Source organism: Glycine soja, chromosome 19 (genome assembly GCF_004193775.1).
Source record: "Glycine soja cultivar W05 chromosome 19, ASM419377v2, whole genome shotgun sequence".
Lineage (NCBI taxonomy): Eukaryota > Viridiplantae > Streptophyta > Magnoliopsida > Fabales > Fabaceae > Glycine > Glycine soja.
The window spans coordinates 49,592,305-49,611,558 of record NC_041020.1 but is presented as its reverse complement, the minus strand read 5'-3'; the positions used below and the strand labels follow the sequence as shown (position 1 = coordinate 49,611,558).

At 30.7% G+C, this 19,254-nt stretch overlaps 2 protein-coding genes across 2 annotated transcripts; both read right to left on the bottom strand.

The window, feature by feature from the left end:
- Nucleotides 1–3,637: 3,637 nt before the first annotated feature.
- LOC114399894 (GDSL esterase/lipase At5g33370-like) lies at nucleotides 3,638–6,756 on the bottom strand. The gene is made up of 5 exons (XM_028362114.1): nucleotides 6,382–6,756; nucleotides 6,085–6,212; nucleotides 5,700–5,942; nucleotides 4,883–5,135; nucleotides 3,638–4,130 (listed from the first exon to the last, which is right to left on the bottom strand). Exons 1-5 carry the CDS (start codon nucleotides 6,620–6,622, stop codon nucleotides 3,898–3,900), a joined length of 1,098 nt encoding a protein of 365 aa, XP_028217915.1. The 5' UTR covers nucleotides 6,623–6,756; the 3' UTR covers nucleotides 3,638–3,897.
- Nucleotides 6,757–12,296: 5,540 nt separating this feature from the next.
- LOC114399209 (GDSL esterase/lipase LTL1-like) lies at nucleotides 12,297–17,478 on the bottom strand. Its single transcript, XM_028361345.1, has 5 exons — nucleotides 17,116–17,478; nucleotides 16,788–16,915; nucleotides 16,024–16,266; nucleotides 13,948–14,200; nucleotides 12,297–12,978 (listed from the first exon to the last, which is right to left on the bottom strand). Exons 1-5 carry the CDS (start codon nucleotides 17,381–17,383, stop codon nucleotides 12,740–12,742), a joined length of 1,131 nt encoding a protein of 376 aa, XP_028217146.1. The 5' UTR covers nucleotides 17,384–17,478; the 3' UTR covers nucleotides 12,297–12,739.
- Between the last annotated feature and the right edge of the window lie 1,776 nt (nucleotides 17,479–19,254).

Genomic DNA, 19,254 nt, shown 5'->3' with positions numbered 1-19,254 from the left:
AACACACGGATTAAAAACAATCCATTAATTAATCAATTTAGGATCGATTAAAAATTCGTTTAAAAAATTCAATTCATCCGTTTTTTTTATTTTAAAAACCATCCAATCAATAGATTAATTGTTTTATGAAGGAATATTCAATCCATATATAAATTAATTTTTATTATTGATTCAAAATACTTTACCTCATTCATAAAAAAAATTATGCTGCATCAATTTCAGTCAACAAAATTTATCATTGATTTGAGTGACAGACATACTTTAATTTAGATTGTGTCATATATATTTGCATATTTTTTTCTTGTAAAACTCGAAGTAAACCAATCAATTAAATTAATAATATATGTTGATTTTGATTTCGGTTTGAGATTGACTAAACCTAATAGCTAATGCCCAAGCAAATTAGAACACTTTAGTTTAAGTTGGATTAAATTTGTATATTTTTTTAATGTAAAATTTAAATTGATTCAACCCCATCGATAATACGTTCTAATTTTTTAATAAATTATAAGAAATTCAAGTATTTTAGAAGAAAAACATAATGCTGAACTGATTTTGTTCCATAAAGGGTTAATTAAATGGTTCATTAGAATTGAAAAACAAGAAAGGATGAATAATTTATTATTCACCCAATGCAATCCATTTTTTTAAGAACTGGATGAATTAGATTATATTTTACACGAATGGAATAGATGAATCACAGAAAAATGAATTTATTTCCTACATGTAACAAACAAAGCATCAGAATTTAACAATAACTTTTATATATTATTTATTCATAGATTTTTTTTATATTGGAGCGTTTTCAATATAAGTTTATTTGATATCAAAATAATGATTTTACTGTCGAACAACAAAATTAAGTAATATTTTATTTCTTCTATTAAGAAGAAAACTTAAATTAATTAATGTTTATTAGCAGAAACATTTAAACGAAATTTATTAAAATCATTTATCACAACAACAACTGTTATATTAAAATAATTTTTAGGTAAATATTATTTGGATTTATTATCTTTTGGTTCTTAAATTTTTGTACTATCAATACTGATATCTTAGTAACTTATCACATTATCAAATAATTTAACAAGATAACCACGTATTTTTTAAAAATTATATTTTTAATCTAGTGTTAATTAATTTGGCATCATCAGATATTTTAAATAAATGAAGGATTAAAAATATAATTTACTTAACAAATTATATGTGATTATTTTGATAGATTTTTTTTTATGATATGACAAGTTATTTAATTGTTAACATTATTGTTACATAATCATTTAGCGTTGTTGTTTACCAACATATAACAAAATATTTAGTGACTTTAACCAATCTAAATTTATTGTTTAGTGACTTTAACCAATCTAAATTTATCTTAGGGACTAAAAGAGGAAATTTAAAAGTTTAAAGAAAAAAATAATAAGCCCACATTTTTAACTCATCCACATCTATGACTAAAATCAATTTTTACAAAAAAAAAAAAAAAATCCGTTTTATAAAATATAATGTAAACACATTTTAACTACCTGAATTAAGCTAGATAAGTCAAATATCTAAGTGTAGCATCTAGATACTGTCATACTGATAACGGTAAACAATAAGAAACACAAATATCATTAAGTAACTAGCTAACATGATATTTTTCTCACCCCCTTCTCCTTCTCCCCTCCCCCGGGGCTACCTTAAAACAAAAATATAATTTTATTTTTCGGGAATTAAATCAATTCATCATAAATAATAGTAGGCCCATAAACAGTAACAGGAGAATCCTCACTCCCCCTACTTTTTGGATTCTTTAGAAGATTGATGATGATTATACTATAAGGACGACTTTATATGGTAATTTATGATTGAAATAAGAATAACAATATATGAGCTGTATAGACTTTAAAATACCAACTACTCTACACCTAATATCCTCGACACCACATAAGTTGGCTGGAGAAACAGTTCAACTAACATCCCCTTCTCTCGTGACAGTGTGTTAATTTGATCATCTATAATTGATTCCAGTGACATACCTCAACCAACATTCCAGGCTATTCAATTCCAACCCAATTAAGTCTTAAACTTGATCTGAAACTCGGCTCAGACACTTCCTCAAACCTATAGCCTTTCCCCCTCTTCAGTCTAGTAATTAAGAAACAGCACAATTGAAGTAAATTCACATGGCAACTGCACAATGTGGCAGGACTTGTTCTACATTTTCTAAGAAATAACAATACTAAGGTTACTCATTAATTTCTGGTTGGCTTTTTGCCTTTTAGTATACTATTTTGCTTTGGTTTCAAAAACATAGATCAAGGTCAAAATTGCAATTAGTTAAATTAATTAAATTTACTCCTAGACCGCATTCGGAGGCTGAGTTAATGCCACATGCAGGCTAAGAGACTAATGAGTAGCGCACCTTGGCCCCTACGTATTTATTTCGGCAACGTTCTTAGTTGCCATCTTCTAAGGTTGGTGCATTCTTTAAATGTATTTGGATGTAAATTGTGCTTTCATGCCCTCACTTTTTTGTGCTGACTGAGCCTACATACCTACATATACTCACACAGCTTTGAAGACGTACAAATGCACTGTTCTGAATTTTAGGGTATTGAAAGCGTGACTGCTAATAATCCTATTTTTTAATATTTCAGAAACTTCCCTGCATTCATCATGTGCATTAATTCATCATCTTTCAGCTAGACAACTACAACTATACAAGTAAAAAAAAGCTAGATGATCCCTCGAAGACAAGTCAATAGTCTTTGTTTTAAATTAGATTAAAGTTGTGATAGTAAATGTAATAAATACTAGCTTTTATATATAGTACAAACATATTTCCCCATGTTCTTTAAACTTAAAGTGTGGGAAATACATACGCATATTTTTAATAACTGTTTTTATAAGCTTCATTAATAATTTTATGTTTGTATCTAACATTTGTTATAATAAAGTTTGCATTGACAAATCCGCCTTACAAGTTTTTATTTATGCATGGGTACAAAACAAACACACTAAGACCTATCTATTTTTGTCGTTCTCGTTAATTATTGTGAATTTGAATTCTATCCCTGACAATATTAACGCAATTGTCTATTGCCCATTAAGTGTTTAATTTTTCTTTAAGTCTATGAAGATGTTGCATGCATAACCACAAACATCACAATAATTTGAATTAGTTTATTTAAAACAACTTAAAATGAAAAGATTATTAAAATAATTAATCCCTCGAGATTATTAAAATATTAACTCACTTGATTAAGAATATTAGTTAATTTCGTTTTTTTATAACAATTTCATTTAATTTTTTAATCTCATAAATAAATTTTATTTCCTAAATAACCCTTTACGCTAATTTATGGAAGACTTCATTTTTATGAGAACTTGTTTCATAAGGGAATTCTATTTCTCCATCTTGAAGGTCATGCAGTTGGTATTACAAGAATCAATAGGGTCGTTTGTAATAAAATATGAATTAAATAAAATGTTTTTTTGGAAATGATTTAATTAAATAGGATGCAATTAGTGTAGATTTGCTTATTTTTTTAATCACTGTACATGAACCTTTTTCCTCTTATATTTAGGTCGGAAGGAAGTTTTGCTTATCCTCCTACATAAAAAAAGAAGTTTTGCGCCCAATGCAAGCAAATTAAGGAACAGAAAACATTTTATTGCTGGTGACAGACCAAAATTACTTCCAAGAGAGCAATAACAATTGGAGGGGCAAACCAGTACATGATAACTTTGCAGCACAAACCACATGCACTAGCTAGGGGATCATCATGAGAAGATGAAATAAACTTAATTAAGGGGCACAAATAGATAGAATATGACCAACTACAACTTAATTATGTCTTGTGAAGACTTGCGAGAGAAATTGAAAAAACGAAGGAAGGAAGGAGGCATTGATCAAGTCCTGGAATCGATGGCCATGATGGTGCTAAGATTCATGGGGTGCATGTACTCAGTGGTGCCTCTGAGGATCTGTTGGACTATGATTCGACTAGCTTTCTCGGATGGATGGAATGGATCCCAAAACGCGTAAAGGTCTCTGTTTGGACACAAGTTTGAGGCCGCTGTGCACAGTCCAACCCCGTTATATGGCCCTTGCCCACAACAAGCTATCTTCGATGTAACAAATCCTGTCGGCCCAATTACATTTTAGACCTTCTTCGATCAAAATATTCAAAAGGAGAATGATTGGGCTTACCATCCTCGTCCTCATATACTTAATACATGTATATTAACTATCAAATTTAAAATTTCATAATCACACTCCTTAATTTTTCTAAAGACTAAGATCTATTTGTTAAATCCTGCGGGTCATTCTGTTTAGTTGAAAAGGAGGAAGTGGAAGGAAAAAGGATGGGAAATGTTTATTTCTAGAGAAAAAAATCCAATTTTTTTTCTTTCTTTTACTTTCTCTTTAATACAAATTTTTTTTCCTATCTTTTTTTCTTTCTTTCCATCCAACAAAACGAGTCATTAAGAAAATAAAATGAATTATCTATTTCTTCATGCAGGGTCAAACATAATGATAACAATAAAATTAATATTATTTAATATAATGCTAATATACACAAACCATAATTTCTATCAATTATGTAATCATATTGTATACTTTTTACTCACGTGAGAAATATTTTATGAAATTTTTAATTTAAAAAAATGAAAACAATATTGTAATTTATTTTTTCAATATATATGCTATAAAATTTATATGAACAAAATTTAAACAATGTCATGTATGGGTGTCTGTCATCTCATAATCGTCACATGACTGCTAAAGGAAAATGGAGAAAATTACAATTAGGACCAATACTATAGATTGTGAGTGTAAGCTAAATTAAAAACTTAGTGCCACTAATTGAAAGTTTCAAAATTGTATTCATACCATAAGCTCGAGGGTTGGAAACGAAATCCATGTGCATGCGTTGGGCATTAGCAGCAATGAAAACGTCAGCACCGAGTTCTTGATTTAGTCCGTTTAACATTTCAACGAGTTGGGGATTGAATAACGATGCAGCTCTCTGAAGTTCCACGTCGCAATCACCAGTTCTGCTTCTCGTCGCTAATTCCGCAGGAACACACCCCATTGGTCCTGTACCAGTTACAAGAACCCTACGAGTACCCAAATCATAAAGCCTCTGCATGTGTTTTCAATTAAAGTATTTGTGTTAATTAACTCGATCTTAATATATATATATATATTTTAGCAAGTTGAAGGTGAGCATATATGTACATTAGCTAGGGATAAATAATCTAATAATTTTATAATGTAGCTGGATATATAAAACATTGTAATGTGTCATAAATTGCGCATTGAATAATAAGATGCTAAAATGTGAGAAAAGATTTTGGTATCCCTCACCAACCAAAACATAGACATGTGTCTTTTGCATTAATACACACATTCCGTCACCGATAGTAACACTGGTACGTACATGCAGCAGAACATTCTCAAAAACAAGACTTTGACCACTATTTTGCCAATGACAAATATTTTTAAATCGATGATTCATTTCATCTTAAAATATAGGCACTATTTATATTTGCCCGTCGAACCTTATGTCTATGTTTTTAAAATTCCTTAACAAACTGCAATATTAATCATAAATTTATGGATATTAATCATGTACAAGATGATTAATTATCAAAGGGACTACTTAATTCAAAGATAGTAATTATTGGGTTTGGAAAAGAATGCATACCCTGAGAACTTTGCGGTACTCAGATATGAGATAGCGCACATAGTCAGGGAGAGAAAATTGGCGAGATCTTGCTGAATATGGCACCAAGTAGTAATTGTTGACAAAATCATTGCCTCCAAGAGTGATGAGGACGAGTGCTCTGTTTACTAGGTTCCGAGCTCCCTCTGCACCAATGTGTAAACTTAACCTTTCCTGATACTCATGGAATAGCTTCAGTTGCTTCTGAATGTGGATAATGTTCAACTGCCAAACCATACTATATAGTTACCATGAATTGATTTTATATAATTAACCGATATATGGACTCTAAATTACACTATATATGTTCTCAACATATAAAGCTTGGATTGCAATAAAATTAACAATTAGTAATATTTAAGCTTACAAATTGAATCCCCGTGTCGTTGAGAATGCCAATTCCAGCGGATGCAAAATTGGCACCAATTAAAAGCTTCTCTCCAACTAGTAGCGGGCTCAAATAGGGCAGTGTAGGCTCTAGGCCAAGCCCCAAACCTGGAATTAACAAGAATTGCACAACTCCATATATAAATAACTACACGCGAGGCAATGCAAGCCTAGTTATTATATATGGCCATGCAAGCAAATGATATCTAGAAGATATATGTATCATCATATATGTTGATTTTAATTATTTGGCAGTATGTGACAAAGGAACTCATACTGATTAAGTCAGGGATGTTTAGGCCATTAGAGAAGCGTCCAGTGGGTCTGTGTGTTGGGTAGTCAATGCCATAGGGTGGAGCGTCTGCTCTGGCTGTGGTTGCCAAGAAGTCATTGTTACCACTGTCGACGAGCGAATCACCGAAAACGAAGAAAGCCCGTGTTGGTTGAGCAGAAACAGAACCAAGTGCTAGAACCAAGCTTACTGTTACACAAAAGCCAAACACCAAAACACTAGTCATAGCAGCAAAACAGGAGTGACCACTGTTGATTGTATTTGAATATGCTTCTTAGGTTTGATAACTCGTGGCTTACATCAAGCAATTGGAAGGGCTATGTATATATATATATGTGTGTGTGTATGTAAAGCTTGAGAGGTTAATTTATCTTTGCAAACCACATTCGTAAATGTTTTGTTTTTTCTCTAGCTAGCTACCACCTCTTCAGAGTTAAAGCAGACCGCCGAATCTAGAGGAAGCAAGTACATCAAGTAATTGCTCTAGTGAGTGAGTGGTCTTAGCAGAAGAGGAACCCTTCCCTCAATTTCAACATCCAAAACCAGCATTAGTAATTCCTAGCCGCCTAGGTAGACAGGGTTAAAAATATTGAGACTCGTTCTTCCTCAAAATTAAACCACAAGTTAAATATTTTTACCTTTGCTTCTAGACATAATGTTTTACTATGCAATTTATGATACATGACATCCTCGGGTGTAAATACAACTTCCAAGAACAAACTATCGGTACATTGGTTGCATTGCATGTAATTTGTCAAAGTTGGCAGTTAACGTATTAATTGACCAGAATTTTGGGTCAGCAGAACTACGTTAATTAGGACTTAACTTAGGAAAGTTCAATTAGGGAAGAAGTAGCCAATTCGAGTATGACAAAAAGAATGAGAAACAAATCTTTTGTCTCCTTAATTTCAAACTACCTGGAAAAAAATTTGCGTACCAACCACTAAGAAAGAGCGAGTTGTAACATTTTTTTTTAGTATAAGGTGAAATTTGACGTTAAATAATAATAAAAATGTTAAACATTATATAAGTTTCATATTGTAATTGGTTATCACGTTTCATCCTAAAATCAATAGACATTAAGTGAAGTTATCCAACATATATATAAGTTGCACTCGATTGAGACAACTGATGTGGGACTTGAATATTTCTTAATTCCCATTTCAAAATCACAATCAATATAATTTCAATTTCATCCATCAATGATCTTTGAATTAATAGAAACTCAAATATCTAGTATTAACTCCTTGATTAGTTTGCTCAAAAATACTACAATCACTAGGATTGGGCATTTGAAATTGAGGATTATTTTTTGGTAGTTTGTTGGATGTGTCAAATCATAGGCTAAAATTAATCAAATATTGGCCAAGTCGCTTTACTTGTAGTTTAGTCTAACAACAATATATATCAGACATGCCTAATGGGAAACCCCTAGTTGTTTTATGCACCGCAAACTTAGGCAGATATAGAAGAAGATTAATTAAACGAATAAAACACGAAAGATATGTAGTACAGAGTTAGACAAGATTGCGTTCTCAGATATATTTCAGTTCATTCATGACTAATCATTTATGTTTTTGTGTTAAACTTTACTGTCACTCGTATCTTGGTTAATTTAGTTTAGAACTAAAACAAAAAATGGTCAATAATATGCACTTTTGAGCTAAACAAGAAATAAAAAAATAGTGAGGTGTTTTCCCTAAATAATGATTCGATTATGGGTGGGGACGGAAGTAGACAGATTGATACGAGATCCACATAAATAGGGTGGCGTTCGGTCTAGCTACCCTCCTGTTCAATACCGACTAGTTTTAGATCTCTTTCCCTTGGCAGAAAGGCTTCCACAGTTCCACTTTCTTTCATAGTGAGGGAATTTTATGTTAAGAATGTTAAATTACTATGATGGATATAAATGATTTAGTAAAACATTTTTAAATTTTTTAATAAAACCTTCTCACTATCGATCGAGACAATTTTAGTTTTAAACATGATGATATCTGTAACATTAACATGATTATAATAATACATACATGTATAATAATATATTTTTAAAAAAATTATGAAAATCTAGTAAATCTTTCTCTTTATTTTTTTCTGTCACCGTTCAAATTTCAATTTTCTTTGTGACTGTAACCACTGTATAATACATGAATTACGAAGTTGTGACTAAATCAATACAATGAACTTCACAGACTATCATGTTAAAGGTGCACCACTATCACAATAGATTTAAAAGTTTATAAATTCGTTATTGTTGAAGTCTGTTGTAATGTTTATAATGTATTCTAATTATGTTTATATTGTTTTATAGAAGATATATATTTTATAAATAGTATTTTAATAAAACTTTAGTTATATTTTTAATCAATACATTTTTTATAGTTAACTAAAATTCAGGTAACATATATAAGTCTAGGGACTTAGTACTCAGCATATAAGAACACAGGAATCAAAGTTACTAGAAATTCGGATCTAACCTTAGGTTCAAGTTTTTATAAAAAAAAATACAAATATGAAAACAAATACTATAATTCTCTATTAAGACCTTACGGATTATCATCCCTAACGTTGAACTTCAAAAAACAGTTAAACTTTCAATATTCACTTCAGTTCCACTAATTTAAACCCCTTCCCCGAGGATTGCCTGGTGTTCCCTAAACAAACAAAACAAAACATGCAAAAGTCTAAAAAAAAAAGTCTTTTTGCACTCCATCTTTTATAAACACCGCTTGCGTTTTTATCATTCTTATTTTCAAAAAATACCCTTATACATGTGGTTGGATTCAACAAAATAATCAACACCTGAAGTATGTTAAAAATTTAATTTCTATTAAGTGATTTTTTTTCTTAACAAATTACTTGAGATTATTACTTAGGATTACTACTAGATAAATAATTGTACAATTAAAATTACTAGATAAATAAAATAGGAGACTTAGATATTACACAATTAAAAAAGAAAGTCAAATACTCATATAAATCAAATGCAAACGATGCATAAGTAAAATACAAATATCACATATAAAATACAAAGACAGCTACGGCCTACGGTTCTTCCTGACTCTTCTGATATGTACAACTTTCCTAAATTTTAGCTTGCAAGAGGTTCAATGTCTTCATGGAATCAAACATTGACTAAAGTAGTTTGAGAATCCTCTCGAACCGTGCCTACAAAAGAATACTCCATGTAATCTCGAATATAATTTTAAAAAAAAAAACTATTTTACACTATCATAGAATTCACATTAATTCAAGTCAATAAAATCTCATTCATTTTTTTTTCATCAATAAAACTAGGACGCCCAAAAATTGAACTATTATTTTATCATATTATTCGACAGGCACAATTGATACATTTCATGATTAAAGACTTAAGTACTTTTCGTATAAATTTATTATATGTCGTACTAATAATAAAAAAAATATTGTCAAAAGAAAAATCACTATGTGTTTGTTTTTTTTAACAGAAAAATCATTATGCGTTTGTGTACTATTCGTATATATTCATTGTATATAGTATTAACAATAAATAAAAAAAATTGTCAAAAGAAAATAGGTGTGCGTGTATGTGGGTTTGAATGCTCTTTAACTTTTCCTAAAAGAAAGAATGGGTGGGGCCTGTGCTTGCATACATGCGAATATTTTTTCATTTTGTGTTTTATAGTTTATCATTATTTTTTTAATTTTTTTTAAAGAATTATACAACACCTGCAAGTTTGACTTATTTGAAGTGTGACTTGAACCTTATTGGAATTTTTTTACAAATAGTGAGTTTATTTACAGCTTATTCAGATTTTTCTTATAACTTAAATATTTGAGAAATTTTATAAAACTTGTTTACCGTATATTTTCAAGTTATTTTTAGTTTATTTCAATATAACGTAAAAATAACTTAACAATTTAAATAAAATAAATTTAATTAACTATTTTTTCTTCAATTATGAAAATAATATATTATATATTTAAACCTGAGTTTATCCATTTGTTTATTCAAAATTAATTAAGTTTTTATCAACCACACTCTAAGTTTACTTTTTGAAACCTGAGATTGCAATAACTTCCAACCCGCGTAGATTTTCAAGTAGAGGTGAGTCTTGGTACTCTAATTCTAAAGTCTACTACCACTTCAAAAATTAAAATATAGTGAGGATATACATTTTTTTCCAAATATTTTCAAGTTGGCTTAACCCAAAAAAAGATTAGATGAATTCTGACAACATACTGTACGGAATCACTTTTAGGATTTTCATGGTTTACATGTATACATACACACATACGTGGGTAGCCGGTACGGATTCACTTGTAGGATTATCAAACTTGTGTTCATCTTTAGCAAGGATTACAGACGACAATTTGACACCATAAATTAATTTGTATCAAGCTAAGGTCATGGACACGTGAAATATACATAATATAATACTAAATTGATCACTTGTATGACACTCGGCTGGGTAACTATGTTCGCATTGCTCCCCCTACATTTAACAAACTACATAAACTCCTATTTAAACATGTCAATATACATACCATTTTTAATGTTTGATTTGTGGATAAATTAATTTAGATGGTTTAATTTAGCAGATCCATGTTTACCTACCTGGAATGAGTCAACAACTTAAACTAACCTCAGTGTAACCATTCACCTCAAATACATATCCATATTCATCTCATATCAATCAAGTCTTTTTGTTTTTTTGGAAATATTTATGTTTGATCTTTATCACCCCAGTCCCCACATTTGTGTGAGATGGTGTGATGGGTACTAACATGTATCAAGCATTATTTTTCTGCATATTGTAGATAAAGCTTTATAGCGGAATAAAGTATATATATGATACCTGTTAAATATGAATTATTTTTTATAATAAAAATATATTAAAAATATTTATTTAGTAGTTATTTTTTATTTAAATATTAAGAATTGATGTTTTTTTATTTATGGCTTCCAGTTATGAAAATGAGGGATTAAAATAAAAAAATCCAGAAAATATAAAAAACATGAATATGGAAGATTTTTTACATTAGACTAAATTCACTTCAACAACTATAAAAAAGGAGTCAAGATAAGGAGAAAAGATACCATCCGGAAGACTGAGAGCTCTCTAATGAATGTATCTCAAGCCCAAGTATCTAAAATAGGGAAAATCCTTTTTTTTATGTCCTTTTTCCATTCTTTCTCTTTCATCAATTTCTATTTTTTTATTAAGATTCCTTATGATTACGAGATGCTAAATCCTTAATTAGGGTTCAGTAGACCTAAAAAGCCAAAAGATGTATTGTACACTTTATATTTATCAATGCAAACAGGTATTTTCTTTCTTATTATCCTTTCTTATTTTAATTTCATGTATCATTCATCTTTAGGGGTTGGGTGCTCGAGGGAGGATAATCCTTAATAGAAATAAAAGGAATATCTTATATGCATCAGTTTTAGGGATTAGTCGTTCGACAAATGGTAATTTCTAATAGAACTAAAAAAGGAAAGAGTATCTTAATAAAATCATTGTTAGACATAGATACTCATGCATTAAAGCAAACATCTAGAATTAGATATACATGCATTTTATCTATTGGGTCTTTGTAGACATCAGGAGTAGGTGTAGGTAGGAAAAAATTCAACAAATCGATAAAGAAAAATCTAAAATTTTATTTTCATCTTAATCTTTTACTTTTTTATCTTATATTTTTATCATTGTCTTTATGATCTTTTAATTTAAATCTTTTATCTTTTCTATCTTCTATTTTTATCTTTAAATATTTATCTTATATATTATCTTTCTTTATCTGTTATTTTAAATTCATATTTATTTTATCTACTATCTTTCTTTATCTGTTATTTTAAATTCTTTATCTCTTACTTATAAATTGAATTTGCATCAATTTAAGTACAAACATCCATGTGGAAATTGAGATTCGCAATTTTGAATAATTTACTATGACAAATTTGTTGCGAACAACGAGTTAACAATATGGATTTAAGCTAAGGTTTGCATGGAATAATTTTTGTTGTAAATTACTAATACATCTCGGATACCTAAATTTATCACACTTAAAGCTTCAAGCCCAAACTGATTTTGGGCTTAGCCTCTACCCACAAATTATCTGACCCAGTTCACCCGAACAATACATGCCTCACAAGTTACAATTGGGACATTCAATCACACAATGGACTTTCCTTTCTCTATTTTCCTCCCTCAAAGCAGAGATTAGAGAGAGAAAAAATCATACGAAATCCAGTGGTTTCAAATAATTTGTAACAATATAGCTTAAACAATCAATGTATAACACAAAATCTAGTGCAGAATGTATGCCACGACCCTAACAGGAAGAAGATAATAATTAGCTAGGTCCTTGAAGTTGAATCCAAAAGCAACATGGTACTGAGATTCATTGGGTGCATGTATTTGGAGTCTCCGATCATGAATGTGTCCACAATCAATCTGTTTGCTCTCTCACTTGGATGGAAGGGGTCCCAAAACGCATACACATCTCTGTTTGGGCACAAGTTAGACGCCGGAGTACACAGTCCAATCCCATTGTAAGGTCCTTGACCACAGCATGCAACTTTTGATGTGATAAAACCTGCATGTGAATTGTAAAGAAGGTAATTAATGCGTTCAAAATTAATATAGCTAGCTACCAAGCTTCACGCTCCCAAACTTACCAAACCGACAGAAACTGTTAGTTTAAAATTGCCCCAGAATAAAATTATTATGTAAGAATAAAAAATTACAATTGTGCCAAATAATACTTAATTATTCTAAGAATAATATTAATATGCTATAAGTGAGCCTGAAATAATTTGTCATACCCAGTACATAAGAATTTTTCATACAGGCTGTGAGAGGGGTTTTGTACAAAATGTCTGGTGCGTTTGATTTAGCATTGGGTTAAACGAGCACACACTCTAATGCATATTTTGTGAAAAGTAAAAATTTAGAATTTTTTCATTTAACAGCTTATTGCAAACCTCCTAACATTAAAACAAACATGCCTAATGTGAGAGATTGGCGGTTGGCCTTCTGAAGAAGGGCCCAAAGACTTAAATAACTAAAATAAGTAGTGTAAGGAAGGACCAGACCAATACACAGCTAAGATATATATAAAAGGAATCATCTCATCCAAAAGGCTAAAGTTATTGTGCGAAAACACACCAATGATTTTATGTCTTACAGTTGTTGTTATCTGCCTTACTTGTTGTTTATGGACCACACTCCTCTACGTGTTTGCTCTGAAAGACACTTGAAAAAGTACAATACTCAGCACATATCAACAAGGATGCGTGCAGAGTTTGAAGTAGGATTTTTAATATGGATCCTATATTGCACACCCCTACTATCTGCATAAAATGTGGATAACAATAATGATATATTTATCTCTTGTGTATTTTACTATTTTTAACTGTCTAATTTTATTTAAATTTTACGAATAAATTATTAATGACTCTATAGCATTAAGCCAACAAGCATAACAGATTCAGAAATTAAAATCTATAGAACAACCATATCTAATTGAGTAAATGCTGCAAAGTAACAGATTGTACATACATACCGTACGCTTGTGGGTTACTAATAAAATCCATATTGGATTGGAAAGCATTGGCTGAAATGAAGACATCGGAACCAATTTCAGAGTTGAGTTGATTCACCAACTGAACGAGTTGCGGGTTGAACAAAGCAGAAGCTTGTTGCAGCTCTGCTGCACACTCCCCATTTCTGCTACGCTGCGCCAATTCTGCCGGCACGCAACCTAAAGGTCCCGTTCCTGTCACCAAAACTCGCCTTGCTCCCAATTCATAAAGCCTCTGCATGCATCCACTTAATTAGTTAACATAACAATAGCAATAATTATTGGTGCTGAATAGTCAGCATGCTTAAAAAACATCATGACACATTAATTCTACATTTATAGTACGTTAGCCCACATGCTTCCTAGCTACTCAATGTTTATTTGGTTTCCCACAGGTCTTCTCCTTCGGAGGTAATATGTTCAAGGCATGGTTGACATTAAATGTAAGCATCTCTCTTAGCTGGAATTTGAACCTTATTCACCATGTTGTGAGAGATTAGCCCCTTCCATTAGATCCAATCCCTTTGATGCTACTCAATGTTTATAAATCCGTAGAATGAATGTTCAATGGCTTCTAACAACCCGTCATGTCGTACCATAACTCAACTTGCTTGCCACAGGCACGCATACATCATATACTATGATAAATTATTCATTTCATATCTATATTACTCTCTGAAGTTCCCACCATTTCATAATGTCAATAATTAATTAGAGGTTGAAATCTAATAAAGTAGAAAACTATATTTCATTTATTAAATTCTAGATTCAAATTCATTAAGACTATGTAGGTAAAACACCAATGCTATATCTGTTGTTGAATTCGTGTCTTGTCCAACCCAGGTACACTTTTTTTTCTTTCTCAGACACAATTAATCATCGTGTCCTCTATTTGACAGAGGTGGATGCGTATTAATTTACCCAAGAATCACCAACGCTATTACTAGCTAGTAGCCTAGTACTACAAATGAATGCTAACAGTGATCTTTGCGCTGGTTTTAAGTATTACGTATTACACTTTCAAAAATTATATTCTCAAGAATATTATTATTAGGTAATTTATAAATGAACATGTTCGGTGGGTAGGAATAGGATTTAATTTTTTATTTTAAAGCATTTTATTAAAATTCAAATAATAAAAAGATACATAATATTATCATGAAAAAGCAACACATCCACAGTGATCCGCTACTCATTCTTCACTATATGAAAGATTAAATAAACACATGATAATGTTATTTTCTCAAAAATCAGCAATGGCCACAAATATTTTTTTTTGAAGTTTAATTATATCAAATATAAAAACTTCATATTTCAAATTACATTTTTTTTCTTGAAAATAACTCGATGGACCTTAAAAGTTAAAACAAACATATCCTTAAGATTAATAGGAAGAGAAAGGGGGAACAACACACCAAAGTGCACACACACATGTGAAAAAAAATGAATTTTTAAGACTATGTTTGAATTAAAGTTTGAAAAATATTTTTAGAAATTTCAATGCACAATTGTGAATTCTAATTCTTTGCAAATACTCAAATGAAGATAGTGTGATATTTTTATAATTATTAGTAAAAAATTTAAAAATAAAGCAACGCACCATGTAACTTTTTTCTCTCATGTTAAAGAGAAATGTAGAAAATTTAAAGTGGAAATAGTTAAAGTTCAATGAAGAATGAACGTGACTTATTCACAATCTATATATACATTATTCAAAGGAAAAATATACTTGTACACTTAAAATATTACTTACACTAGTGAGAGAAAGAAAAAATTATATAAATATGATAGGTGATATAATGTGATAGGAAGAGAAAGATTGAGAAAAAATTAGATGTATTGATGAGGTGTTTAAAATAGTGAAATGTCTAACTATTATTGTTGTTGTTCAAGTTGTTCAGTAGTCTTTTGGATGGTTCATCAATGCTGCGTATACATGGTTATATGCATGACAAACGTACCAGCAAAAGTAAAGACCAAAATTTAAAAAGGGATAATACTAATAATAGTAGTATAACATATAACAGCAACAGAAAAAGAAGTAAAGGATAGCAATACCACAAGAATTTTGCGATACTCGGAAATAAGGTATACAACATAGTTTGGAAGTGCAAATTGGCGTGATCTTGCAGAGAATGGCACCAGGTAATAGTTGTTAACAAAATCATTGCCACCTAAGGTTATGAGGACTAGTGCTTGGTTGACCAGTCGTTGAGTCTGCTCTGGTCCAATTAGTGCGCTCACCCTTTGTTGATACTGCTCAAAGTACTGTAATTGTCTGGTGATTCGAATTATGTTTATCTGCAAATGTAGATATATAGCATTTTAATGGCCTCATTCAATACCAGCATCTATCAAACAGCTTAAAACTAGTTTGGACAGAGGATGCATGCAAATTTGCCTCATAATTGGTCCCTGTTCTTGATTAAACAGGAATGTTATTTAAGAATAATAACTTATTGGAGGAAAAAAAAGTAAAATAAAACAAATTTCTTCAATAAATGAAAATTAGTTTATATATAAGTTAATCAGTGAAAACTTTCACTTCTCTTGTTTAGCTATGAATTTTTAAAAAATTGACTTTAATTTATGCATAAACTAATTTTAATTTTTTTAAAAAAGTTTAATTCATTTTACCCTTTTATTTTATTTTCTAAGTGCTTATTGATAAGTTTTTTTTCATGTCTGCGTGTGTGTATTATTACTTAAATAAGAATGTATAGCCATAACAAAAATTAAAATAAAATTATCGGGGTTGAATTAGCAAAAGTGGTCATTCACAACTAAAACTTAAAAAAAAAAAAAAAAAAACTTTGGCTTACAAACTGAATTCCAGTGTCATTGAGAATTCCTATCCCCGCAGAAGCAAAATTGGCACCAACGAGTAGCCTCTCTCCATCGAGCTCGCGACTTAGATACGGCAATGTGGGTTCTGACCCAATTTTCTCGCCTACATGATGCATGACGCACTCATAGTTATATATTTATTATATATAACGGACAATAAATGTAGCTTATTAGGGTATACTACTATATCAAGTTAAGAGTATTAATTAAAACATTACAAAACATAAAAACATGGAGTTGAAAGTAACTGAAACCAATTAATTAGGAACAATGACATAAAGTGTATATAATTAGGGACCCAACTGATAATGTCCGGGATATTGAGGCCATTGGAGAAACGGCCAGTGGCCCTGTGAGTGGGATAGTCAACGCCATAAGGATATGAGTCGGCACGAGCAGTGGTGAATAGGTAGTTATTGTTGCCATTGTCAACTAGCGAATCACCAAAAACAAAAAATGCTCGAGCCTCGGCTTGTGGAACAACAACAACAATCTTGTTCCAAATCATCAACACAAGCAAACATAGAAACATAGAAGAACCAAAAACCCTTGGGTTGTTGTTTTCGACCATATTATGGGTAGTGTGGTGTCTACCAAGGTACCCTCAGCAGATGCTAAGTGTTTAACCCTCTCGGTAGATATCTGCCTATGAATTACAAGTATATTGAGATAGAAATATTGGAGTAGCTTTATATAGAGCTTGTTGGTTGTGATATTTGATGTGCCGAATTAAATATCTTTCGCTACCACTAGCAGATGGAGATAACGCCCGTAATAAAGAGAGGCCTATCGATACTATTTCGAATTCAATTCTGTGTACCACAGTTCATGTGCGTTAAATGCATCATGGACACCTTACAGCTAGATGTGCCTTTTCTATCTTTTCTCATTTTCATCATTTTCTTATAAATGCCAACAAATAATGAGATAAAAATAGTGGTTTTGATTACTTTTATACTGAGAATATTTCACATTTATTGCCTTTTACCTAAGTTTTTCTTTATTACTACCTACTATTTGAAAAGGCATGTCAATTAATTTTATTGGTAGTATGCAAGTGTCTATAACAGATCAAAGTCCATAGTTGCCATTAAGGATATGTATAAGAAGGAGGAGGAGGAATTGGTACTTTCGATTTGCATATCATGTAGTACGCCTTCACGAAGTAAAAAATAAACTGAAATTGCAATCTACCACATTCAAGCCTCTTCAATACTTGGTCTCTCTTGTTCCCAATTTTCCCTACCCAGTTAACCTGTATACGGATCTCGTAGAAATTGGATTAATAAATAACAGTCCATGTGGGCCATAAGCCTTGTATCTCAACAATAGATTAAAAAACTAATCCACCTACGTTCAGGTTGGCAATTAATGGCCTTGTGCTAAAAGCCTAATTAAAACATGGCTCAATTATACTTTTGGTTCATCATGATTGATATTAATCAAAAGTGTGATTAAGTCATGTGATCATGAGTCAAATACATCAACGCTGCATCATTAACATTCATCATTTAGTATCACGAGAACAAAATTTGTCATATATTTATTTTCATATAGAGGACTCAAAATTATACAATTGATATATTTAGATAATTCAATTGACACATTTAAAAATGGAAGACCAGAACATACATTAAGTTAATGTTAATAATTATTGTCCATTCAACCATTAATTATAAATTATTAACTACTAAATGTACTTGTTTCTCCATTTAAAAGCCTATTCTATCCAACATCAATCTAAACACCACAATAAATGAGAGTTTTAGTATTGAGATGTTTTCAACACTACCATCGGAACTTAATTATATTTTATTTTTGGCTTAAATAGCATAGTACTGGTACTATAAAATAGGGTGTTTTTTTTGTTTTAGTCCTTTATAGTATAAAATTTATAATTTTAGTCACTATTATTGACAATAAATAAGGGTTTTATTTTTCTTAGTTTAATCATGTAGTAGAGTCACAAGAAATCATTTGGATAGTTGTATATTTCATGTTATGAACTGAGACAACTTAGTTATATTTCATTAATGTATATAGTTTTCTTTTTGCTCATTGAATTAATTTGCATTTTGTATTGCTTATTAACACATTGTATATTTCATTAATTGATTTATGAATTATATCTAACCATATTTTATATTACATTTACAATTTTAATGTTTTCTCTAAATACGAAGCAGGTTGGTAAATAGCATGAAAAAATATTAAATTCAGCAGAAATGTTTCACAATATTAATTTTTTACAAATTCTTTTATTTAATACTCTCTGTGACCGGAACATTTCAGTGGCTATGTAGCACGATCGTATATTCCACAATTCTGAAAAATAATTAACGAAATTCAGCGACCGAATCAGAGGCAGAGCGGTTGCTAAAGTAGTCATAAGGTAATAAAATCGACCAAAATAACAGGTGACGGACTTAGTTTACGTTAGCG